A 26,957-nucleotide genomic window follows, 5' to 3' on the forward strand; every position below is an offset into this window, starting at 1 on the left:
GCAACTCGCCTGGGAGCTGTCTATGCTGCCCACCATACAGGACTATGTGCCGAACCTTTGACAGGACTGGCTCCGTCTGGGGCCACTCATGGATCTGTGATGCCGTGACAGGCAAGGTGTCCATAAAATTTAGGGTTGCGACCACCTCACCGGTCGTGGGGGTCGACATGGGGCGGTTGATAAAGGCAATCGGCTCAGTGCGTCGGCATTTGCTATCTGCGTACCTGGTTTGTGCTCCAGAGAATACTCATATGCAGCAAGCAACAAAGCCCAGCGCTGGATCCGTGCAGAAGCAATGGGCGGGATTGGCTTATCCTCTCTGAAGAGTCCCAGCAGGGGCTTATGATCAGTCACGATAGTGAAATGGCGGCCGTACACATACTGGTGGAAGCGTTTCACCGCGAAAACCACTGCCAGGCCCTCCTTCTCGATCTGCGCGTACTTTTTCTCCGCTGCAGTCAATGTGCGGGAGGCGAAAGCTATCGGTCGCTCGGCCCCGTTCTCCATCTTGTGGGACAGGACAGCCCCAATACCATATGGGGATGCATCACATGTGACGAGCAAAGGCTTTCCCGGATCATAGTGGGTTAGTAACCCAGACGACGACAATTGTTGCTTTACCCGCCGGAAAGCGGTTTCTTGCGGCTGACCCCAAACCCAGGTGTGATTTTTCTTTAGCAGCAGGTGTAAGGGGGCCAGCGTAGGGAGGAACTTCCCGTAATAGTTTATGAGACCGAGAAAAGAACGAAGATGCGAAGTGTCAGTCGGGGTGGGGGCATGTTGAATTGCACGCACCTTCTCTGTGACGGGGTGCAGACCCTCGCGGTCCACCCGATAACCTAGGTAGACTACTTCTTTTGCCTGAAATACGCACTTTGTGTGACGTAAACGGACTCCAGCCTCCGAAAGGCGTTTAAGGACAGCCTCCAGATTTTCCAAATGCTCTTGCTCCGACGTCCCTGTAATCAACACGTCATCTAGGTAGACAGCCACACGTGGTAAACCTCTCAAAATGCCCTCCATAACACGTTGAAAAATTGCGCAGGCAGAGGATACTCCAAAGGGCAACCGTGTATATTCATACAGGCCCCGGTGTGTGTTAATTGTTACATATGGTTGGGAGGCAGGGTCGAGCTCCAACTGCAGGTAGGCGTGACTCATATCTAATTTTGTGAATGAGAGTCCGCCTGCAAGTTTCGCGTAGAGATCCTCTATGCGAGGCATTGGGTATCGGTCGAGTCGGGAAACTGTATTCACTGTAAGTTTATAGTCGCCACACATGCTAACTGTGGCATCTGGCTTCATTACTGGTACAATTGGTGCTGCCCAGTCAGCAAAACGGACGGGCCTGATAATACCCAAACTCTCCAAACGAATTAGCTCCCCTTCTACCTTCTCGAGCAAAGCGTAAGGCACTGGGCGCGCCCGGAAATAGCGCGGCGTGGCTCCTGGTTCAACTTGGATACGGGCTATGGCCCCTTTTATTTTCCCCAAACCAGGCTGGAATACCTCTGGGTATCGTCCTAGCACCTCAGTCAACCCTCCAGAAACTGTTTGGAGGATGTGCTGCCATTGCAACCGCAAATGGCGCAACCAGTCCCGACCCAACAGGCTGGGCCCATGACCACACACTACGATAAGTGGGAAACGCCCCTCCTGGCGTCCATAGACAACAGGGGTCATTGTAGTTCCTGCAATGTCCAGTGGTGCCCCCGTGTAGGTGGCCAACCTGGCCTGTGAGTCAGTTAATGTAAGGGTCTGTATACCCTGCTTGATGCAGTCGAATGTCCTCTGGGCGATCACGGAGACCGCTGCGCCAGTATCCAACTCCATCTACAACGGGTGGCCATTGACCCGTACTGTCACCTTAATGGGGGCCACACAGGGAGCTGCCACACAATGCAGCTGCAGGCAGTCGTCCTCCGTCTCCACGTCCTCAGGAGTGGTCGCCGCAGGTTCATCCACATGGAAGGTACGGCCTCTGGGCTGGTCCCAGTTACGGCCCCTGGGCTGGTCCCAGTTTCGGTCAGAACGACGGCGCCTCTGGCGTCCCCAGGACCGCCGTCCGCTACGGGGTCGGCGCCTACAAGTCTGACACGGACATGGCTCCTCATCCATTGGCTCTGGAGAAGGCTCCCTTCGGGGAGGAATGTCCGATGGCCACTGGCGTCGGTCTGGTCGTTGCCTCGCCCAAGGTACCGCAGGAGTGCGGGGGAACGTTTTTGGGCGGAAAGGGTTGCACCCCAAGGCATGCACTTCCATTCCCTGTAGCTCCTGTACTCCTCGCTCTGCACTCTCTCGGGACAAGACTATTTGTATTGCCTGTTGAAAAGTCAATGTTGGCGCCGCTAACAACTTTCTCTGGGTTGCCGCATTGTTGATACCGCAAACCAAACGGTCGCGTAACATTTCTGACAAGGTCTTACCATAGTCACAGTATTCCGCAATCCCGCGTAGCCTGGATAGAAAATCGGCAAGGGATTCTCCAGGGGTCCTCTCAGCGGTATTAAACCGGTAACGCTGGACTATCGTGGACGGGGTTGGGTTAAAGTGTTGCCCCACTATATTCACAAGTTCGTCAAACGTTTTGGTGTCCGGCGCAGCTGGGTACGTAAGGCTCCTAATCACCCCAAACATATGCGGCCCGCAGGCGGTGAGCAATATGACCACCTGGCGCTCGTTTTCAGTGATATTGTTTGCCCGGAAATAGTAACGCATCCGTTGTGTGTACTGGTTCCAGCTTTCCAGCGCAGCATCAAAAACATCCAAACGTCCGTACAGAGGCATGGTATAATAGAAAACAACTTCCAACCTGTATCCAACAAAAATCCAGGGAGGTGGCTTCAGCAGTGTAGACAGCTATTCACTTTTACCTTCGTCGCCAGTTTTGTAAGGGCCCCGAAGAATCCAGCACGAGTTTTAAGGATACAAAATAATAACGTTTATTTACTATAACAATATATACATAACAGTAGCAGTAACTTCCCTTGCTACCTTCTCCTTCCTCCTGGTTCCTGGACTGGCCAGCTTATTTATAGTAGGAGTTTCTCCACCCCCCTCATTGGGGAAGTTCATACTCCCATAGGATTGTGGGATAGTCATTAGTCCCCAGCCAATCGTCAGTAGGCAGGTTATAACAGTAGGTTTCCTCCGGGTGCTCTGCTTTCCTCCCATTGTCCAAAGGTGTGTAGATTAGGTAGGGAGAGGGTGGGGGAAATGGTCCTAGGTGATGTGCTCTTTTTGAGAGTTGATGGGCCAAATGGCCTCCTTCTGCACTTTACAGATTCTATGGATTCTATGCATTGCATTAAACTGAAGGAATATTCAACGCCAGTTTGCTTGTAAATGTTCATGATGCGCAATCAATTACTCTCAAGACAAGGTGAGTCATAACTAATAGTCTTTAATCTGCTACAACACTTCCCCAGCCCGTATCCAAGTTGAACCAGGAGCCACGCCGCGCTATTTCCGGGCACGCCCAGTGCCTTACGCTTTGCTCGAGAAGGTAGAAGGGGAGCTCACTCGTTTGGAGAGTTTGGGTATTATCAGGCCCGTCCGTTTTGCTGACTGGGCAGCACCAATTGTACCAGTAATGAAGCCAGATGCCACAGTTAGCTTGTGTGGCGACTATAAACTTACAGTTTATATATACAGAATACAGTTTCCCGACTCGACCGATACCCAAGTGATCACTTTCTGTATCGAAGCTGCTGGGACGGCATCGGTTCTTATACTCCGCTTCTCAGGGTGGAGCTATGTACATCAGCCAATGGTAGACTCCTGGGTCTAACCAATGGTCATCCACCTCTCAGGTACCGCAATACCTGGTATTACCACAGTTCACAAATGTGAAACAGATCCACTGAGTCTTTTTCCTCACTCTCACACACACAGGCACACACAGACACATCTGCAAATGTCACGCAGGAATTTCAACAGAAATTTTAAGCTGATATAGTGAAAAATCTCCAACACATCATTACATATTCTTATTTGAAAATATGGAAAATAAGAGGCTGCAAATTGTCACGACCCCCTCGGCTAGTGTGCAGTCAATTCCATCCGTAGTACAACTAAACTGACAAAAATGTAACTGACTACCTAATATCCCTTACCCAACCCCCTCCCTTTGCAACTCACCCCACTCTCCAGACACGTGCACAGACAATGCAGAGGGAATGGGTATTGGAGAGGGAAGAAAAAGTGATGATCAAGTAATAAGGATAAAAAAATCTTAGATGCACTACAATTGTTTTCAGTTCAAGTCTTTCAGCAGTTCAAGTTTTCGGTTCAATGCTTTTGCCCTTCTAAGCTCGAGAGGGTTTTCTCTGGCAAGGCTGTCTACTTTCTTTGTAGATTCAAGATCATTTCAACTATGCAGTAAAGATGTGGCAGGTACTCATTGGTTTCAGAACAATAAAGCAGTTCTTTGTTTCAGCAGAGAGAGAGAGAGAGAGAGAGGGAGACTTCTTTCTTCGTTCCAGGTCCAAACACCTTGCCCAGCTCTCTCAGAAGCATCCCGTAGGAACCAATCACTAACTATTGTCAGCCAGAACACTGACCCACAGTTGTCAGCCAGTCAGCTAATCGAACTGACTTCCTCCAAAGCTGGTACATTATATAAGCCTGCATCGATGAGTCTGTTTCTCCTCTCCAAAATTCAATTCCTGGAACACAATGTCCTGACTAGCAGGCTGCTTCAGTTTGAATCCACTGCTTAAAAGCACATTCCGATTATGGGTCCACTGACCAAAAATAATAACATAAAAACAAAAGAAATGGGACCAAAGGGAAATCAAAAGGAAGGACTCTTAACAAATCAAGAGACTCTCCATCAGTACAGGTTTTAGATGCTTAATAATAATCGGCAATTGTCATGACAAAAAAGACAGTCTAGATGTTCTGAGTCCAACTGGAATGTATACCAACAGAGCTATGAGGTTAGATTTTAGTTATTTTAAACTTAAACTAGATGAGCGATGCTTCCACATTTGCTGTGTGGGAACTTTACTGATTTATGGATAAGTGTCAAAAGCTTTGCTCTTGTATTTAAAGTTAAGTGCCGCAGTATGTGCAAAATAAGGAACTTATTGTACCGTCATTTAAAAAGGGTGAGAGGGATAGGCCAGAAAACTATAGACCAGTTGATGCACCATCAATTGGACACGAGGTGAAGATGCGATCCAAACAAAAGGCTTTAATACACAAGGGGCAAAATTCTCCGGAAACGGCGCTTGTCCGCCGACTGGCGCCCAAAACGGCGCAAATCAGACGGGCATCGCGCCGCCCCAAAGGTGCGGAATGCTCCACATCTTTTGGGGCATTGCCCCAACATTGAGGGGCTAGGTCGGCGCCGGACGAATTTCCGCCCCGCCAGCTGGCGGAAAAGGCCTTTGGTGCCCCGCCAGCTGGCGCGGAAATGACATCTCCGGGCGGCGCATGCGCGGGAGCGTCAGTGGCCGCTGACGGCATTCCCGCGCATGCGCAATGAAGGGAGTCTCTTCTGCCTCCGCCATGGTGGACACCGTGGCGGAGGCGGAAGGGAAAGAGTGCCCCCATGGCACAGGCCCGCCCACGGATCGGTGGGCCCCGATCGCAGGCCAGGTCACCATGGGGGCACCCACAGGACCCCGGAGCCCGCCCGCCCCACCTTGTCCCGCCGGTAAGGTAGGTGGTTTAATTTACGCCAGCGGGACAGGCATTTTAGCGGCGGGACTTCAGCCCATCCGGGCCGGAGAATCGCACGGGGGGGGCCGCCAACCGGCGCGGCGCGATTCCCGCCCCCGCCGAATCTCCGGTGCCGGAGACTTCGGCAACCGGCGGGGGCGGGATTCACGCCATCCCCCGGCGATTCTCCAACCCGGCGGGGGGTCGGAGAATCTCGCCCAAGATGTGTGCCCGACAGCAGACGTACAGAAGAATGGCCGACTGCCGGGGAACACGGGTTCTCATATCCTGAGAGGTACATGACTTACCTGGGCCAATGGGCAGTGAGTCCTCTGCACCAATGGCAGCTCCCCTCTGAAGGTACCGTAATACCCTCAAACAGTTAAAGAACAAAAAAATCACAAGAGTCCATCCGCAGCCAGAAGTCCACCCCAGGTCCACCCGTAGGTCACATCGATTCAATCAGTCGAGTGGGCGCCCGCGATGTCCTGCTTGACCTGCGTAGTAGTGCCGGTGACGTCGGAGCGGTAGGTGACGTCGGAGTGGTGGTCGTCCGTGACTCCGGGAGCGATGATCTTGTCGGAGCGGTGGTCGTCCGTGACTCCGGGAGCGATGATCGTGTTTCTGTGCCCGTACCCCTAGTTGGAGCTAGAGGGGGCCAGGCCGGGGGAGGGGGTCCCTGTCTGCTGAGCTGTGGGTGCGTCGTTGCTGGGGGCAGTGGGTGTCGAGGGGGGGTGGCTGTGCTGGGGGTGTGGCCTTGATCCGGCGGGTGCCAGGTCCCGGAGGGAGACCGTGTCCTGTCGGCCGTCGGGATACTCCACATGCGTGTACTGCGGGTTCGCGTGGAATAGCTGGACTCTTTCGACCAACGGGTCCGACTTGTGCACCCGCATGTGTTTCCGGAGCAGAATGGGCCCGGGGGTAGCCAGCCAGGTCGGGAACGGGGTACCTGAGGAAGACTTCCTGGGAAAAACAAGAAGACTTTCGTGAGGCGTTTGGTTAGTGGCGGTACAGAGAAGTGACCGGATGGAGTGGAGGGCGTCTGGGAGGACCTCTTGCCAGTGGGAGACTGGGAGATTTCGGGACCGTAGGGCCAGCAGGACGGTCTTCCAGACTGTACCGTTCTCCCACTCGACATGCCCGTTACCCCGGGGGTTGTAACTGGTCATCCTGCTGGAGACGATGGCCCTGCTGAGCAGGAATTGACGCAGCTTGACGCTCATAAAGGAGGACCCCTGATTGCTATGAATGTATGCGGGGTAACCGAACAGGGAGAAGGTGGTATGCAGGGCTTTGATGATGGTAATTGTGGTCATGTCGGGCAGGGGATGGCGAACGGGAAGCGGGAGTACTCGTCAATCACGTTGAGGAAGTACGTGTTGCGGTTATTGGAGGGGAGGGGACCCTTGAAGTCCACGCTGAGGCGTTCAAAGGAGCAAGAAGCCTTTATCAGGTGCGCTCGTTCAGGGCAGTAGAAGTGCGGCTTGCACTCCGCACAGATGTGGCAGTCCCTAGTGACTGTCCTGACCTCCTCGATGGTGTAGGGCAGGTTGCGGGTCTTTATGAATTGGAAAAAGTGGGTGGCCCCCGGGTGTCAGAGGTCCACGCGGAGAGTTCGGAGGCGGTCCACTTGTGCATTGGCACAGGTCCCGTGGGACAGGGCATCGGGAGGCTCGTTCAGCTTCCCAGGACGATACAAGATGTCGTAGTTGTACGTGGACAACTCAATCCTCCACCGCAAGATTTTATCGTTCTTTATCTTGCCCCTCTGTGCATTATCAAACATGAAAACTACTGACCGTTGGTCTGTGAGGAGGGTAAACCTCCTGCCGGCCAGATAGTGCCTCCAATGTCGCACAGCTTCAACTATGGCCAGTGCTTCCTGCTCGACCGAGGAATGTCGGATTTCAGAAGCATGGAGGGTTCGGGAGAAGAAGGCCATGGGTCTGCCCGCTTGGTTGAGGGTGGCCACCAGAGCAACATCAGACGCGTCGCTCTCGACCTGAAAAGGGAGGGACTCGTCGATAGCGCACATCATGGCCTTTGCAATGTCTGCTTTGATGCGGCTAAAGGCCTGGCGGGCCTCCATCGACAGGGGGAACGCGGCTGATTGGATGAGGGGACGGGCTTTGTCTGCGTAATTGGGGACCCATTGCGCGTAATACGAAAAGCCCAAACAGCGCTTGAGGGCTTTGGGGGATTGGGGGAGGGGGAGCTCATCAGGGGGCGCATGCGTTCGGGGTCGGGGCCTATCACTCCGTTACGCACTACGTAGCCGAGGATGGCTAGATGGTTGGTGCTAAACACGCACTTATCCTTATTGTAGATCAGGTTAAGGAGTTTTGCGGTTCGGAGGAATTTGCAGAGGTTGGCGTCGTGGTCCTGCTGCTCATGGCCGCAGATGGTGACATTATGGAGATACGGGAAGGTTGCCCGTAAACCGTGTTGGTCGACCATTCGGTCCATCTCCCTTTGGAAGACTGAGACCCCATTCGTGACACCGAAAGGAACCCTTAAAAAGTGGTAGAGTCGCCCATCCGCTTCGAACGCAGTGTACTTTCGGTCACTTGTGCGGGTGGGGAGCTGGTGGTAGGCAGACTTAAGGTCCACCGTGGAAAAACCTTGTACTGCGTGATCCTGTTAACCAGGTCGGAGATACGTGGGAGAGGATACGCGTCCAGATGCATAAATCGGTTCATGGTCTGACTGTAGTCTATGACCATCCGATTTTTCTCCCCGGTCTTAACCACCAGCACTTGTAGCTCGCCAGGGGCTGTTGCTCACCTCGATAACCCCCTCCTTCAGGAGCCTTTGGACTTCGCACCTGATGAAGATCCGGTCCTGGGCACTGTACCGTCTGCTCCTGGTGGCAAACAAGGATGGGGTATCAACCTTGAGGGACCTGAGGCTTCAGACAGTAAGGGGGGGCATAGGGCCGCCAAATTTGAAAGTTAAGCTCTGGAGGTTGCACTGGAAATCTAACCCCAGGAGTGCTGCCGCACAGAGGTGGGGAAGGACGAAGAGCTTATAATTGTTAAACACCCTTCCCTGGACCGTGAGGTCCGCTCTGCAGCACCCTGTGATCTGGACCAAATGCGAACTGGAGGCCAGAGCGTTTCTTTGTCTAACCGGATGAACGGGAAGTGCACAGCGTGTTACCGTGGCGGGGTGGACGAAACTTTCCGTGCTCCCGGAGTCCAACAGGCAGCTCGTTTCGTGACTGTTGAGGAAAACCTTCGTGGTCACCGTGGAAAGCTTGCGGGGCCGTGACTCATCCAACGTTACTGAGGCGAGTCGAGGCAGGAACTCCGAGTCGTCATCCGGCAGCGAGTGGTCACTTGCAAGGTCCTCGGTGCCGATCCAAGATGACGGTGCCTGTCGGCCGACATGGTGGGGGGTGAACAAAATGGCGGCGCCCTGGGATCGCACGTGGCGTCGGGGGCCCAAAATGGCGGCGCCCGTTGGTCACTCGTGGTGGTGGGGGGTGGGGGTAGCGAGGTCTGCGGGCCACTCGGGGCGCGTGAGGAGCACGGGGGGGTGACCCCGCGGTCACTGCTCGGGACCGCAGCGACCGCCTTGGACTGGCAAACAGTCGCGTAATGGCCCTTTTTGCCGCAGCCTTTAAAGGTTGCGGTGCGGGCTGGGCAGCGCTGGCGGGGGTGCTTGGCCTGGCCGCAAAAATAGCAGCGGTGCCCCGTGGGTTTATCGGGCCGCCCTGCGGCACAGGCCTGGGTGGGGTTAGAGTCTGTGGAGGTGAGCGGGGTCGTGTTCCATGCCACCCAGGGAGCCGCCGCGCGATCAGCAGTGTACGCGCGGGCATTGCGGTTTGTGATATCGAGAGAGGAGGCCCACGCCTCAGCGAGGCTTAAAGTTTCCTTCTCCAAAAGTCTCTGGCGGATCTGGGTAGATTGAATACCCGCCACGAAAGCATCTCGAATTAAAAGTTCGGTATGCTCTGCCGCAGAAACTTGTGGACAGGCGCAGTTCCTCCCCAGAACAAGGAGGGTCTGGTGGAATTCATCTAAGGACTCACCGGGGAATTGCTGTCTCGTGGCCAGCAAGTGCCGTGCGTAGACCTGGTTCACCAGCCGGCTGAAATGTCCTTTTAGTAAGTCCATAGCTGCGTCAAAGTCTGGTTCGTCCTCTATGAGAGTGTACACAGCAGTGCCCACGCACGAGTGGAGGATATGATGTTTTTGTTCCCTCGACGGGCAGCTTTCGGCTGTGCTTAAATAACTGTTAAAACACGCCAGCCAGTGTTTAAATGCAGCTGTTGCATTTGCTGCATGCTGGCTGAGTCGAAGGCACTCCGGCTTGATAAAAAGCTCCATCTTTTTAAAACTTGTGTATTAAATTGATGCACCATCAATTGGACACGAGGCGAAGATGCGATCCAAACAAAAGGCTTTAATACACAAGATGTGTGCCCGACAGCAAATGAACAGAAGAATGGCTGACTGCCGGGGAACACGGGTTCTTATATCCTGAGAGGCACATGACTTACCTGGGCCAATGGGCAGCGAGTCCTCTGCATCAATGGCAGCTCACCTCTGAAGGTATCGTAGTACCCCCAGTCATACTACCACACCAGTCAGTGTGACTTCCACAGCGGACAAATTATTGGAAACAATTCTGAGAGACAGGAAAACCTGTCACTTCGAGAGCCATGGATTGACCAGGGATAGTCAGTATGGTTTTGTTCGGGGAAAATTGTGTCTTACTAACAATAGAATTTTTTAAGGAAGATTGATGAGGGCAGTGCATTGGATGTTGAGGCTGACATGTTCAACTCATTTAAAAGGTACCTGGATCTGCTTCTAATGTGCTGTCATCTGCAAGGTGCTGCAGACCAGGTGCTGCAAAGTGAGCTTAAAATAAGTGGCTAGTTTCTTTGTCTCTTATATTGGCCAGCGCAAACACAATGTTCTGAATGACCTCTTTCTGCACCGTACCTTTTCTATGGTTCTAATTGTTGCTGAGCTTCGAATGAAATGGTTACTTCTTATTGTTAAATAAATTTCCCATCTGAAGCAATAGAAAATAGTTAGTGGCATCTATTTCTTCCTCTGCACTCCCATCCATCAATTTATATCCTCCTTTCGCCCTTCTCCTGTGAATTACTTACTTCATGCTATAGTTTGATGGGCATTGGTTGTCCTCTGATATTCTGTTCACCTCTGAGGGCATTGCAGTCAGGAGGGAGGTATATTTCTTGCCAAGTTTGCAAGATAGATGAATGTGCTTGACAGCCATGCATATAATATGAGGCATGTGGAGAAAATGTTGCTCCCATTTCTCCAAAGCTTAACATTCTGATGGTCCACGATTCTCAATGACTGTGAGAAATGAGCAGACCTACCCTATATTGTAGCTTCATTCTTTGGTTCAATAGCGTCACATACATCCGTGGCATAAGTTACAATCATGATTTCTGGCACATAGCAGATGACAGCTGGGGCACTAGAGCATAACAAGCCCTGAGCACATGCGTGTCAGTTTTCTTCACTTGCTGCTCTCCCAAGAGTATTACTGTGTAGAACAATTCAATGTCACACAAATTGTAGTCTTTGTGCCCTCCAGCTTATATGTGCAAAATTAATCAGAGTACAAACAGAACATTAATGTTCCCCTCAGCAAAAAACACCAGAATTGTCAATTATTAGTCGGGCACATATTTCAAGCCCCTCGTTAGATCGAGCTGTAATAAAGAAATGGGTATGGGTGAACAGCTCAATGTTATTAAATTATATTATTGAATGTGAACATCCTGGCAAGTATTATACATACGTGACTGAATTCTCCGGTTCCCTAACAGGGGGCGAAATTCTCCGTTATCGGCGGAAAGTCCGCCGATCGGCGCAAAAAACGGCGCAAATCCGACTTGCGTCACGTCGGAAAAATGGGTCGATAGTCTCCGGCCCGAAATGGGCTAGCAGCGACGTAACGGGATCCGCGCTTGCGCAGTGGTTCACGCCGTGCAGTGTCATACGCGCTGCACGGCGTGACGGCTCATAAGGCCGCGTTGCTCCCCCCCACCCGACCGCAACACTCGACCGCAACACCCGACTGGATGGCTGGCCGTCGCTCAGCCCCGAGGTTCGAGTCACGCGATGTGGAGGCGCTCCTGGACGCGGTGGAGCAGAGGAGGGACGCCCTGTATCCCGGGCACGGCCGCAGAGTTGCCCCACGCCACAGCCGGCGTCTGTGGAGGGAAGTGGCAGAGGCCGTCACCGCTGTGGCCCTGACACCACGGACAGGCACCCAGTGCCACAAGAAGGTGAACGACCTCGTCAGAGCAGGCAGGGTGAGCCTCCCCATATCCCCCCTCCCCATATCCCCCCCTCACCCATATCCCCCCTCCCCCATATCCCCCCCTCCCCCATATCCCCCCTCCCCATATCCCCCCTCCCCCATATCCCCCCTCCCCCATATCCCCCCCTCCCCCATATCCCCCCTCCCCATATCCCCCATATCCCCCCTCCCCCATATCCCCCATATCCCCCCTCCCCCATATCCCCCCTCCCCCATATCCCCCCACCCCCATATCCCCCCTCCCCCATATTCCCCCTCCCCCATATCCCCCCTCCCCCATATCCCCCATACCCCCCTCCCCATATCCCCCATATCCCCATATCCCCCCTCCCCCATATCCCCCCTCTCCCATATCCCCCCTCCCCCATATCCCCAAATCCCCCCTCCCCCATATCCCCCCTCCCCCATATCCCCCCTCCCCCATATCCCCCATATCCCCCCTCCCCATATCCCCCCTCCCCATATCCCCCCTCCTCCATATCCCCCATATCCCCCCTCCCCCATATCCCCCCTCCCCCATATCCCCCATATCCCCAAGTGAATCCAGCCCTAACCTTAACCTCTGCAATGCACGCGCAACCGATGGCGTGCATTCATATACCTGCCTAACACTGTTGCCTTTTACCCCTGCCCCCCCACAGGAGAAGCGCGCACACAACAATAGGGAGCATGTGAGGACTGGAGGAGGGCCCGCTGATGAGAGGCCACTGACCGTACACGAGGAAAGGGCCCTGGAACTGGCTGGCGGACCTGAGGACCGGGAGGTTGCTGATGCAGAGGTCGGGGGCGTACTAGCGAGTGAGCCACCGACAGCCCGTCCCCATATCCCCCCTCCCCTATATCCCCCTCCCCCGTATCACCTGATCACTGCCTGATGTCTAACCATGCATGCTTCATTGTGTATCGCAGGACCAAACGTCCAGGCACCCATCCCCGCAGATGCAGACCGCCCGCAGGATGCCCCTCGGAGACCACAGGAGACGGAGAGACCCGCACCCTCCAGCATGCGACGCCCGCAAGATGCCCCTCGGAGACCACAGGAGACGGAGAGACCCGCACCCTCCAGCATGCGACGCCCGCAGGATGCCCCTGGGAGACCACAGGAGACGGAGAGACCCGCACCCTCCAGCATGCGACGCCCGCAGGATGCCCCTCGGAGACCACAGGAGACGGAGAGACCCGCACCCTCCAGCATGCGACGCCCGCAGGATGCCCCTCGGAGACCACGGGAGACGGAGAGACCCGGACCCTCCAGCATGCGACGCCCGCAGGATGCCCCTCGCACACCACGGGAGACGGAGAGACCTGGAGCAACAGGGAGACGACACCCCCGTCACGTGCGGGAGCGACCACCCAGCGACGAGGGGGGCAGCCACAGGCCCCCGTCACATCCGAGCCAGGACACCACTACCCAGGACACCACTACCCAGGACACCACTACCCAGGACACCACTACCCAGGACACCCCTACCCGGGACAGCACTACCCAGGAAGACGAAATACCGGACAGTGACACAGAGTGGACGGGTGGAGACGAACCCCCACCCCAAAGTGCCATGGACTCAGAGTGGGACGAAGAGCACGACACAACGCCACTGCTGTCACCAACACCCTCCACCATCGCAGAAACACTCACCACGGTTGAGCACTTTAGTGATGAGGCGTCTGGTACACTCACTGGTGCGCACAACACAGCCGTCCCGGTACAGCAGGTGGAGGTAGGAGCAGCAGAGGGACCGGGCGGTCGGAGGGCAGCCCAGGCCAAGCGAACATCTGCCGCCCAGATGGATCCCGGGTTCCTGCAGTTACCACACCCACACATAGATCCGATGCAACCACCGACCCAGAGACGAGCGAAGAGGGTGACGGGCGGCTTGCGGCGGCTGCGGTCGCAGGTGGAGGAGTCCACCCGCGTCAAGGTGCTGGGAGTGGTGCCGGTCATGCGTGCCACCCAGGCCGACACCGCACGGGTGGCGTCCGCGGTGGAGGCAATGGGTGCGACGGTGTCAGACATGGGGAACGGTTTGCGAGGCCTGGGGCCTTCCGTGCAGGCGGCGTCTGTGGCCCAGGAAATGGCTGCCCTCTCACAGGAGGCCATGAGCCAGTGCCAGCGCCAGATGGCAGAGGCGCTCAACGCCATAGCCCAGTCTCAGCAGGCCATGGCCCAGTCTCTGCAGGCCATGGCCCAGTCTCAGCAGGCCATGGCCCAGTCTCTGCAGGCCATCGCTGAGGGCATCGGCGCCAGTGGCCATGTGCGAGCCGGCGCCGCACTGTCACAGACAGGGTTTGCCAACCCCCTGGGCTCCATGGCTGCAAACCTGCAGACCCCTGTGAATACCAGCACGGGCCTCCAGTACTAGCAGCGCCAGATGTCGGGGGGGCGTCGGATGGCCAGTCCGTTCGCATCCCCCACCCATGTAGAGGCCTGGGGGCCATCGGGCACCCCGAGGGAGGAGGAGGTGGTGTGGTCCGTCCCGGCTCCCTCTGTAGGGGAGGTCCCGGTACACCGTGACACCTCGGACTCCCCCCCTTCCGTCCCAGGTGCATCGGGTGGGCAACGGGCAGGACAGGCTGGCAGCTCGCCATCCCAGTCGCCCGGGCCGCAGCCTGGCCCATCTAGGCCAGGACGCCCCAGGAAACGGCCGCCAAAGGGATCCAGTGTCAGAGGGCAGGAATCACAGGAGTCCACCTCCAGTTCTGCTGTACCGTCTGGGGAACCACGTAGACGTAGTCAAAGGGCCCGTAAGGCCAAACAATTAGACACTGAGTAAGTTGGCACGGGTGCAGGGCACAGATGAGTTTTAGGGGCTAGGGCACGTGCATGAACTCCTTTGGTTATTAAAGTCAATGTAACACCTACTGAAGCTGCCTTTGTGCTCTGTCCAAAGTGTGCGGGGGTGTCATGTATGTTGAGCGCAAGTGTGTGTGTGAGGGGTGGTCTTACCTCAGCCCCAGGTGAGTCTGCCCCCTTCCCCCTGGGCCGCCATTAACATCCCCCGGGCAGAGGACGGGACCGTGCGCTGCAGTGTCACAGCCGCATGCAGGGATGGTCCGGGTGGATGGTGGTACTGTGGCCATGGGTCAGACATAGTCCAACGATGTAGAGCCAGGAGCTCATCGCAGGGCGGGTTGTCATCATCCTCCATGGCCTGCGATAGACACGCGTCCACCCGCAACTGTGTGAGCCCAGCCCGTTTGCCGCAGGTGGATCGGCAATGGGGGGGGGGTGTGCATGCGGGTGGGGTGGATGGGGTTGGGGAGGGGGGTGAGGGTGCTGGGTGGGTGGATGGGTGGGGGGTGTGGGTGGTCGGCTGTTGCCATGGTGTGCGGTCTGTGGCCATACTACCCGATTCCCACGCCCATCTAGTCAGTGAAGCGGGCGTCTATCAGTCTATCCCGTGCCCGCTGGGCCAGCCGGTAACGGTGGACAGCCACCAGCCTGTGTCTACCCCGTCTGCCCTGACCATTGCCCCCATCCCCCTCATCTGGGGAGGACTGGGCCTCTTCCTGCTGCTCCTCCACTCCGCGCTCCTCTGCCTGCGGCACATCGCCCCTCTGCTGGGCTATGTTGTGCAGGACGCAGCACGCCACAATGATGCGGCCGACCCTATCTGACCGATACTGGAGGGCGCCCCCAGAGAGGTCCAGGCACCTGAAACGCATCTTCAGCACGCCAAAGCACCTCTCGATCACTCCCCTTGTCGCTACATGGGCATCATTGTAGTGGTTCTCCACCTCATTGCGTGGCCTCCGTATAGGCGTCATCAGCCACGATCGCAATGGGTAGCCCCTGTCGCCCAGCAACCAGCCCCTCAGCCGGGGATGGCGTCCCTCGTACATGCCGGGGATGGATGACCGTGACAACACGAATGAGTCGTGTACACTGCCTGGGTGACGGGCGCAGACGTGCAGGATCATCATGCGGTGGTCACAGACCACCTGTACATTCATCGAATAGGTCCCCTTCCTATTAGTGAACACGGCCCTGTTATCTGCAGGTGGCCGCACGGCGACGTGCATCCCATCGATCGCGCCCTGGACCATGGGGAACCCGGCCACGGCAGAGAAGCCCACGGCCCGGGCATCTTGGCTGGCCCGGTCCACGGGGAAGCGGATGTAGCGGTGCGCCATGGCATATAGGGCATCTGTCACTGCCCGGATGCACCGGTGCACCGATGTCTGCGATATGCCGGACAGGTCCCCACTCGGTGCCTGGAATGACCCCATTGCATAAATGTTCAGGGCCACCGTAACCTTGACGGACACAGGGAGAGGGTGTCCCCCGACAGTGCCACGCGGTGACAGATGTGCCAGCAGGTGGCAGATGTGTGCCACGGTTTCCCGGCTCATCCGGAGTCTCCTCCTGCATTCCCGGTCCGTGAGGTCCTGGTATGACTGCCGGGGCCGGTACACACGGGGCGCCCTCGGGTGCCTCCGTTGCCGTGGGGCCGCGACGTCCTCCTCCCCCTCCTCGTCCTGACGGTCAGGTGTCCCTCCAGCCTGGGCGGCTGCCGCCTGCACCTCTGCGGCAGCCTGCGCCGCCTCTCTGGCACACTCCTCCTCCTCCTCCTCATCCAGGGCAACATAGACATGAGCGGCTGCCACCACGGCGGCCAACATCTCTGGATGATCTGAAAACATGACGGCCTGGTGGGGGTGAGGGGAACGACGACATGTCATCATTGCCCATATCCCCTCCTCCCCCCAGTCGGGTGGCATGGACCGCATGGGTCCAACTGTTGGAGGCTGGCACCTGGCCAGGTGGACCAACTCACTTGCCCTCCCATCCCCCTCCTCGGCACGGACCCCCCCCCAACCTCCACCCCAGCACGGATCCCCCCCAACCTCCACCCCGGCACGGACACCACCCCCCCAACCTCCACCCCAGCACGGACCCCCCCCAACCTCCACCCCGGCACGGCACGGACCCCCCCCAACCTCCACCACGGCACGGACCCCCCCCACCTCCACCCCGGCACGGACACCCCCCCAACCCCCAAACTCCACCCCAGCACGGACCCCCCCCAACCTCCACCCCAGCACGGACCCCCCACCAACCCCCAACCTCCACCCTGGCACGGCACGGACCCCCCCCCAACCTCCACCCCGGCACGGCACGGACCCACCCCCAACCTCCACCCCGGCACGGACCCCCCCCCAACCTCCACCCCAGCACGGACCCCCCCAACCTCCACCCCGGCATGGACCCCCCCCAACCTCCACCCCGGCACGGCACGGACCCCCCCCAACCTCCACCCCGGCACGGCACGGACCCCCCCCCAACCTCCACCCCGGCACGGACCCCCCCCAGCCTCCACCCCGGCACGGACCCCCCCCAACCCCCAACCTCCACCCCAGCACGGACCCCCCCCCCAACCTCCACCCCAGCACGGACCCCCCCCAACCCCCAACCTCCACCCCGGCATGGCACGGACCCCCCCCCCAACCTCCACCCCGGAACGGACCCCCCCCCCCCGAACCTCCACCCCAGCAGGGACCCCCCCCAACCTCCACCCCGGCACGGCACGGACCCCCCCCCCAACCTCCACCCCGGCACGGCACGGACCCCCCCCCCAACCTCCACCCCGGCATGGCACGGACCCCCCCCCCAACCTCCACACCGGCACGGACCCCGCCCCCAAACCTCCACCCCAGCACGGACCCCCCCCAACCTTCACCCCGGCACGGACCCCCCCCCAACCTCCACCCCATCACGGACCCCCCCCCAACCTCCACCCCGGCACGGACCCCCCCCCAACCTCCACCCCAGCACGGACCCCCCCCCACCTCACCCCGGCACGGACCCCCTCCCGGCACTCCCCCGGAGCCCAGCCTACTCTAACCACCCCCCTCCCCCGCCGCACACACACACACACAAGCCGAGACACACCTCTCCTCACGCAATCAGTCTGCGGCCACGCCATTTCCTGCCCAGAGCCAACCCCCCAGGCCGTCACTCACCTCCTCGCTGGTCGGCGTGAGCCTGGAGCACCGGGTCACGCCGATGAAAAGGAGGTTTGATTCACGTCGACGTGAACGGTCATCACGTCGACGGGACTTCGGCCCATCCGGGAGGGAGAATATCGGCAGGCCGAAAATCGGCTGCCTTGCGCAGACCCGTGACATTCTCCGCAGCAGCGGCGCCATTAACGCCCCGCCGACTTTTCTCCCTTCGGAGACTTCGGCGGGGGCGGGGTCGGGATTCACGGCGGCCAACGGCCATTCTCCGACCCGGCGGGGGGTCGGAGAATGACGCCCGAGATCTTGAATTATTGATTAGAAAAGAAAATCGAAATATTGTCATAACAATAATTGGTGACTGCAGCTGGGCAGCAGAGGGAATTAAATATCTCTGGATAAAACAAAGCTTCTCTAATCTTACTATAATTTGCTATTCATCTAATCTTATACCCTCGGCCATGTCACTTTTCCTTTTATATTCTTGCACTTGTTGTAGTGTGGTCACTTTTCTGCATTACAAGCTATTCAGAGGTTTATTAGATTAATACCAGGAGTGGGTAGGTTCTTGTATGATGAAAGGTTGGACACGCTAGGCTTGTATCCACTGGAGTTTAGGAAGAGCAAGAGATGACTTGATCAAAACCTTTAAGATCCTGAAGGTTCTCGACAGGGTGGATATGGAAGATTCTCTTGTGGGAGAATCTAGAACTAGGAGTCACTGTCTAAAAATAAGGGATCACTCATTTAGGATAGGGATGAGGAGAAATGTTATCTCTCAAAGGGTCATGAGTCTTTGGAACTTTTCTTCAAAAGGCGGTGGAAGCAGAGTCTTTCAATATTTTTAAGGCAGAGCTAAAAAGATTCTTGATAGGCAAGTGGTGAATTGTTATTGGGGTAGGGGAGAATGTGGAGTTGAAGCCATGATCATGGCAGAGCTGCTCCAGGTGGCCTACTCCTGCCCCTCACTTGTGTGTTTGTATGTAGACATTCCTGTTAGCTGTGTGCTTTCCCTTATTTACTGGAACTATATTAAGCTCTGCTTCCTTCCTTGTTTGGAGCAGCAATAAGTAAGCACTCCTGAACACCATGTCAAACATCCTCCTTTCACATCACTAACATTTTGCCCATCGCAGTCATTAAAAACTCTTTATCATTCTATTGTTAATATATTATTGTCTACAAATTTCATGCTTAACTTCCATGATAATACATAAACACAATATTCTAACAGAGCACTTAATAAGGTCCTATTTAATGAACATGGCATTAGAAAAAGTTCATAAAAGGTTTTTGAAGTAAGGTGAAACTCGGATAATGATAGGAAACATTAACGATTACAATTGCATGTAGGAGCCGGTTTAGCTCACTTGGCTAGACAGCTGGGCCGGGATTCTCCGAGTCTCCGCGCCGAAATCGTGCTCGGCACGGGGGCGGAGAATCGGGCGTCAGACCTGCGATCGGGTTCGATGCCTTCCCACGGAGAATCGCTGCTAGACGCGCGTGCGTGGTCGATGCGGCGCCGGTCGGGGGCCACCCGAAAGAGGCCCCCGCGGCGATTCTCCACTGACAACTGGCTGAGTTACCGCCGGATTGGTTCACTCATGGTTCCACCCAACGGGAGCTCGGAGTGATGGCTGCGGACCCAGTCCACGGCCGCCCTGGTGGGGGGCAAGGGGATCAGTCTCCACGAAAATCCAGAGTTATTCGCGCCCATGTTCTTGCGGGTATGGAGACATAGCCCCATTATCAGAGAATTCCGCCCAAGGTTCGTGATGCAGAGCAAGGCCAGCAGGCTGATGTTATTCATGAAGGTCCCGTCTTCTCAACTTTGCCCCTCGCCCGAAGTGTGATGATCCTCAAGTTAAATCACCACCAGTCAGCTCTCCCCCTCAAAGGGGAAAGCAGGCTATGGAGACTTTACCTTTAAGTAGGAGCAGAAACCTGTTGGGGAATTCACGCTCAATCTCCAACTATTTCATTCTTAATTCTAATGGATTAACACATAACCTTGTTGGATATTCTTAACTTGGTGACTGTAAATAGAAATGTAAATAGAAAATAAACACCTTTGTAAAGTTTTAAAAAAATAAATTTAGAGTGCCCAATTCATTTTTTTCCAATTAAGGGGCAATTTAGTGTGGCCAATCCACCTACCCTGCACATCTTTGGGTTGTGGGGCGAAACCAACATGAACACGGGGAGAGTGTGCAAACTGCACACGGACAGTGACCCAGGATCTTAAATTGGGGCCTTGGCACCGTGAGGCAGCAGTGTTGACCACTGCGCCACCCTGCTGCCCTACACCTTTGCAAAGTTATGGATAAAATGGTTATTCAGAGCTGCATGAAGACAAGGCCGTATTTTAATCACATGCAGCTGCAATAATTCATCTGATTCTTACGAGTTTATGCATCTCATTTGGTTTTTGTTATAATAGTGTGAAGGTGATGGTATTTTCTTGACAACTTTATTTTCTGTATTCTTTGCATAATCGTTTGTGAGTTACAAATTATCCTCAACTGAAGGGCAAGCTTTAGGTTGGAACAAAAGTTTCATATAGGAACTGTTCATCCTCGGACTCGTCGAAAATTGGGTCAGCAATGACAGAGAGAGGGATCAGGTCTGGACTGGCAGTGGAATAACCTTCCACATTTTCATTGGCCGGAATTTTCCAGCCCTTCACTCCGGCGTGATCTTCTGATCGTACCGATGCGAAAGAAGATTTTAATGGCCTGTCAACCCCACCATGACGAACCCCAGGGTGGGGTTGGAGGGATGCGGTCTGGAAACCTATGACCAATAAATATATTATTCTGTTTGCGATAGTGTTCTAGTGAGATTTAGAGATCTTACCCTTCCTTACACCAAACTGAAGCAAGGTCTGTCAAAGTTTTGAGCTACAGTCTCAATTTTGAATATCTTCTGGTCCATGATGAAGGAATTGAGTGGAGAAGGCATATATTCCCTCAGGTTTAGAAGGAGAAGTGGTTAATTAAAACATTTAAAATTCTAAGAGCTTGGCTGGGTAGATGCTGAGAAAATGTTCTCCCTCACTGTCTCTGAATCAGGGATCGTCCTTTTAGGACTGAGGTGAGGAAAAAATTCATCATTCGGAGGGCTATGAATCTTTTGCATTCTTTCCACCCAGAAAGTTGCAAAAGGTCTGTTAAAGACAGAGGTTGTTAAATTTTGGGCACTTAAGTGAATTAAAGGATGAGGGAAGTGTGTTGGAAGGTGGAACTGAGACACAAAAATGGCCATGATCTTATTGAATGGTTGAACAGGCACGAATGGCCTCCTTTGGCACCAATTTCTTATGTTCTGCAATTCGTCAAGCCTTCAAGGCCATCTTGTATTATTTTTTAAATTTATTCTCGCACACCTGCAATATTTTCTTTACTGAATTCTCTCAGGCACAAAATGCTGTATGTCTGAGGGTTTCACACAAATAGGACAGGACATCTATATTTAATCTTCCATGTCAGTGAAGAAATTTAAATGGGCAAATCATATGTTGGCAATAATTAGTTAATTGGGAGAGAAAATATATCATAATGTTATTTAGACACAACATACCTTAAGTTACTGGGACAAAACAACGTCACTTTAATTACCTTGAGCTCCTCGGTATTCTTTTTGGTTTATTTAAATGTAAAAGTGACACAAATTCTGCTTTATATTGTACATGGTATTTCGACATTAATTCTGTCCCTCATCCATTTTGTGTCGTTCTTTAGTGTTTGCTCCCATTCCAATTTGTTTACATTTGAAAAGACAGCAGCTTTCGAAATAACATTCATTTGAAGAGAATGATCATTACTTACTGATTCTTTTCCTTTCTCGGGGTGTTTTCCTTGCTTTTTGTGATTGCATTGTTCTTCAGGTGGAGTGAAACCACATGCAGCCTGCAATACAAACAGTTTCTCTCTGGAAGCTGAAGGGAGAGAAGGCGAGCTGGGAAACGAGGCAAAGCAACGACCTCCTTTCTGTGAGATGGATTTCTTGCAACCTTTGGCGTTTTCCACTTGGTGGTAATAGCTTTGGAGACCTGAGCAGGCAGATTTTGAGAGCGGCAGATTGGATGGTTGAGGAGGTGAATGTGCATTTTCACTTAGACTTGTATTATATCGGTTTCTCTTGGGACATGTAACTCCAGCAGTTCCACATGGGATGCTTTCATGTTGTGGTTCATCAGAATAATTGTTTGCATCCAGGGACCAGGCATCTTCATTCTCTGAAACTGTAACATCGTTGCATTGACTTGACCTCCTTGACACTGATTTCTCTTTGGCTTTCTTGTTCAAGGGCTGAGATTGATGATTACCTATGACGGAGGGTGTTATATTCATAATTTTACGAGATGATTCCATTCCAATAAGCTCAGGGCCTGGGAGAGAAACTTCTTCTTTTGTCTTTGTACTGATGTTCTGTGCACAATTATTTAGACCCTCATTTCTTTCTTTAACTCTTCGGTTATAATAGTCATTGTTTCCAACAAATCTAGTACCTATGAGTCTTCCATTTTTGTCTTGTTGATTCTGTTGATCAACATGCAATGCAAGAAACAATGGGCAGTCCTCAGTGGCAGCTTCATTACAGAACTGACCAGTTTCACTGCTGTTCATCTTCAAGGATGCCACACGATTAACGCAGTCTTCCAGCAGCTGAGCCACATAAATATCTGTCTCTTGTGGCCTTGGATTGTTGGAATTACTCTGATGATTGACCTTTGGTCCAGAATGACAAACTCTTTTGCTAAAATTGCACAATACACCAGATGTTTTATGGGTGCCAACCAAAGCAAAGCAAGAAGAACACAACATTACCTCAGCAAGATTGGATTCCACTGATTTCCTACAGTTTTGACAAAGACTGGTCTTACTGATTTCCACGATTATCATAGATTTTGATGTTGCTGTCAGCTCTCCTGTTGAGACTATTGTGCTCTTTAGCTCTCTGTGTGGATGAGGTGTCAACAACACCTGCTTTGTTAATAAACTATCTGGAACAACTTTGCCTGTAGAGCTATGTTTACTCTGCAGGAATCCAGACTCATCATCCCCAGCCATCAAATGCGTTGCCAAGGAAACAGCATCATTTGTTGATTCAACAAATGGGGAAGTTGAATTTTGACCATGAAGTTTATTTCTATGTTCATCTTCTCCATTCTGTCGCATTGATGTGGCCTCGGCCAAATTGTTCACACTGCTGTCTTCCAATACTCCATCTGTATCTACACAGGAAACAGAATGACTAGTGGATATATTTGTTGAACTGATTATGTCTGTCCTTGATGGATCATGACTTTCAGTATTATTTTGAACATTGAAGCCAAACACATTTGTTTCTGTCTTCTGCCTAAGCCAGTTTACCAGGCCCATTGCCAAAGAAAGTTCAGTATCACAAAGTTTTAGTAAGCACTCTTTGCCTTTCCAACTGCCCTGGAAGAACTCATGGCAGTTGGCATCCACCGTAGGAGATGGGGCCATGTTTTCTTCAGCTCCGACATAAAAACTGTACATGGACAAAGGGGTTTGGGGTTGAGCCAAAGAATTTTGCGATGTGGATACTTCTTCATCTAAGATGGGGCTCATTCTAGGTTCTTCTGGATCATAAAAAAGTTCATAGAGTGCATCACCACTGTAACTGTCCCTGGGGAATTGCCTACTTGCACATGGACTTTGTGAACACTTGTTCTCGTCCTCTTCTTGCCCTGGGGAGAATGAGTCATAGTATCCCTCATCACTGGTTGATGTTGATTCCTGATGGTCACTCTGTGGTGTCCCCAGGTCCATCAAAGCATCTAAATTCTTCTCAGCCTCCTCAACCTCTTCTTTCTCTGTGATCTTTTGAAATTCTGAAGGTGAAAGAACTAGCTGTTCATCCCCAGTCTTGAGTGCTGCAGAGTTTGCGCCTTCTACACTTCTGGTTGCATCCTGAGCAATTTCGCGTGCTGCATCAGGATTGTTAATATTTTTCCAAAATCCATTTAGTTCCAGGCTGTCCGTCTGTCCAGGTGATGCGAGTTGTTCCCCTCCACCTTGGAAAGATCCGTTTGAAGGAGCCGGTCTATCTTCACACCTTTCAGCAGCATGTTTAAAACTGTGGCCTGTCTCTAGTTGGTCAGTACTTTCCTCATCTGCAAAGATCTCCCCACAGCCTGTAAGGGAATCAAAGCTCTTCAAGGAAGCAACGTCTTCACAGAGTGTGCTACTACATTCATGTGAGGAATCTGAGGGTGGATCGCTGTCAGTAAAATACTGTGCTAAAGAATCACCAGCATGTGTTAAAATCTTTGAGCTTTTGTATATGCCTTTATTAGGTCTTAATGTCACTCTGCCACTGAAGAATTTGGAGTCTGGCTTATGGGCCTTGGATCCCAATGACGTTACTTTCTCCTGCCTGTTTCTCCTCATAGTAAATAAACCCCTAAAGCCCCTTTTGGGTTTTCGCAGTGCAAGACGCCTGCTTGTAATGCATTTTGTGATTGATGGCAATGATTGAGAGGAAGGACTTGGAGGCTCAAGTATTGAATGGTTAGATTGGCACTTGGCCCTTCTTTCACGCAGCCTATTCAAAACATAAGGCCCAGAGGACATTGCAGTTTCAGAGAAATTTATGGCGTTAATAATTCTATCCTTATTTTTTTCCAGCGATGTCATGATCTTACCATCTTGCGGTTTCTCCAACTGACTACTTTCTGAATCTTCTGCCATAGACACAACACAGTCATGCGTCTTGCTTTTTCGTACAGACCTCTGCACATTCCAAAATCCAATCTGTTCCTCCTCTTTATCTCTGTCGGAGGTGCTCGTGACACTCCGAGCTTGCCCTGATCTCAAGAACAGTTTCTTCATTTTTTCATCTTTGCAGCTGCCTCCACTCGTAACTGGACATTTACTGACAGACCTTCGCTCAAAATCAATATCGATGAAGGTCTCCGCATTTCTTACAGCCTGTTGCAGACTGTACTTCCGAAAATGTCTTGACCTTCTTGGCTCCATTGCCACGAGTCACAACTGCTCTGCTAAAAAGAGAAATATGTTATTCATATCCGTCAAATTCACATTTCCACACTTGGAAATATTCACACTTAAGGAAATATGCATTTGGCAATTTGTTTTTTGGGATCAGCAGTTTGGAGTTGAGAAAAAGAACATTTTCCCACCCTTGGTACTGAAAATGAGCAGTGCAGGTGTTAACTTTCCAAACGCATATCTAAAAATATATTTTTCTGCTATGCTAACTGAGCCATTGACACATTTGTTTTAAAAATGGGCAATAAATCTCGCAAAATAGTAAAGGATAAATTTCCGAGAAGGTAAGTTCAGTGTTTACACACATCACAATTTCTACATCCCAGTGTCAACATCATGCACTCCAACTATACCAAGAAGGAAGAGTCCTTCTACCAACCTCAACAATCCCATCCTCAGAAGGATATGCTTTACTGCACCAGATAATTATTTATCATGCCTCACATCAGTTATCGGCCTCAGATTGACAATCTATATCGAATAGTGTGAGACAATATACAATGGGAACGTCGATGAGACAGCGCACAGTTATTTTACATGGCCCAAGGCAGAGCAGGCTTTCATCTCAACAACAAAACTTTAGTCCGGGTCCCAATGGTGAACGCTAATGCACTAGTCTGGATTTTTGCTCCCGGGTCAGCTGCACTGAGTCAGGACATTTCCCAACTTTGTGGGCCTGACCCGGGAAAAGGAGGCTTGGAAATTGTAATTTTTGCTCTGGGTAGTTGGAGGGGGAGGGGGGGGGGTGGGGGTGGAGGGGGGGGTGGAGGGGGGTGGGGGGGCGCGGGGGGGCTGGATTGGAAATCAGGCCGACCATGCCCGGAATGAGTGAAGAGTCGGGCTTGTCAGAAGGCCTGAATCTGTGCTCTGGCATGGCGTGAAAGACAATAAAACAAAAAACATCCCTCCAGTCCTCATTCCTAATACTCCACATGCCCCACCTATGCCAATGCATGCCACCTCATGCCAAACCTTCCATGCCAACCTATACCCCTGCAACTATGGCAAACAACGTTTTAACACTCCAGGCATTCTTTCAAATATTTAAAGGGCAGGCATTTTAAAAACCTTGACAACTTGACAAGTCATCTTGACAGTCTTGATGAGTCTTCCTGACAGTTCTGACAGCTTCTTTTTACAGGTCCCTTTGACAGATGTTTCTGACAGTTTTGATCGTTGAGTTTGAAAGATTTGTTGACAGTTCCAATTAGCTTGACAATACTGGGGTTATGCACTTTTTTTGCATATTTAGCCTACTTTTAACAATTCCAGAGGACATCTATCCTACACTAAAGGTCACCTTCCCAAGGGGGCCTTGATCAGATTCAAAGGGGTACTTTATCTTTCCAAAGGGAGACCCTCGCTATCCAAACAAATTCACCAAGCACAGACCAGCTCTTGTTTCATCAAATGTGCACACTCAGGTTTTCACATTCCTGGCCTCCGAAAATCCTCCTTCAGCAGATGCATCTGATGATTTAAATGGCCAACTGTCTCTGTAAAATGTGCATGCGTGAACCTCAGCATGACTCCATTCCCTCCCCCACAGAAATAGGTAGTGCTGTGTGTCTGGGGGTGGGACTTACTATTTCTGGGCTTAGTTGTCATTTTGTGCCACGATGGAGAGCCTCTCTGTCCATGTGAAAATCCAGGCTATTGTGTCACATAGTGCAAGGGTATTTTCAGTTAGGTGGCATTGATTGAGAATTGAATGGTAGAAAAATACAAGAATTTAAGATTTGAAAATGGGAAGACCTTTCTAAACCAGCAGATTATTTCATAGTTACAAAAATAGATAATGGCCTGAATTTTACATGGTAGACGTGGGTGAGCAGCAGAACAGGAAGATTGTGAAATATCATGAGAAGATGCCAGGCGCGTGGCCTGACGTCATCGCGTACTCATGTGATAGCACGGTCGGCGGTTGCACAGGAATCAGAAACGCACCTGCCGGACAATTAATCAGCCATTCAAAGAAAT

General features: G+C 52.8%; 1 protein-coding gene across 3 annotated transcripts in view; it reads right to left on the reverse strand.

Annotated features, from left to right (window-relative positions):
- The window catches only part of amer3 (APC membrane recruitment protein 3), a 240,958-nt gene that overhangs the window by 187,105 nt on the left and 26,896 nt on the right, over positions 1-26,957 (reverse strand). For 2 of the 3 annotated variants that reach the window (XM_072474708.1, XM_072474709.1), the window contains exon 2: positions 21,765-24,967. In XM_072474708.1, coding sequence (XP_072330809.1) covers positions 21,765-24,944 — 3,180 coding nt within the window. In that variant the 5' untranslated portion in view covers positions 24,945-24,967. The remainder of the gene's footprint in view (positions 1-21,764; positions 24,968-26,957) is intronic. The other variant, XM_072474710.1, reaches the window with a different exon arrangement.

Source organism: Scyliorhinus torazame, chromosome 14 (genome assembly GCF_047496885.1).
Source record: "Scyliorhinus torazame isolate Kashiwa2021f chromosome 14, sScyTor2.1, whole genome shotgun sequence".
Taxonomy (NCBI): domain Eukaryota; kingdom Metazoa; phylum Chordata; class Chondrichthyes; order Carcharhiniformes; family Scyliorhinidae; genus Scyliorhinus; species Scyliorhinus torazame.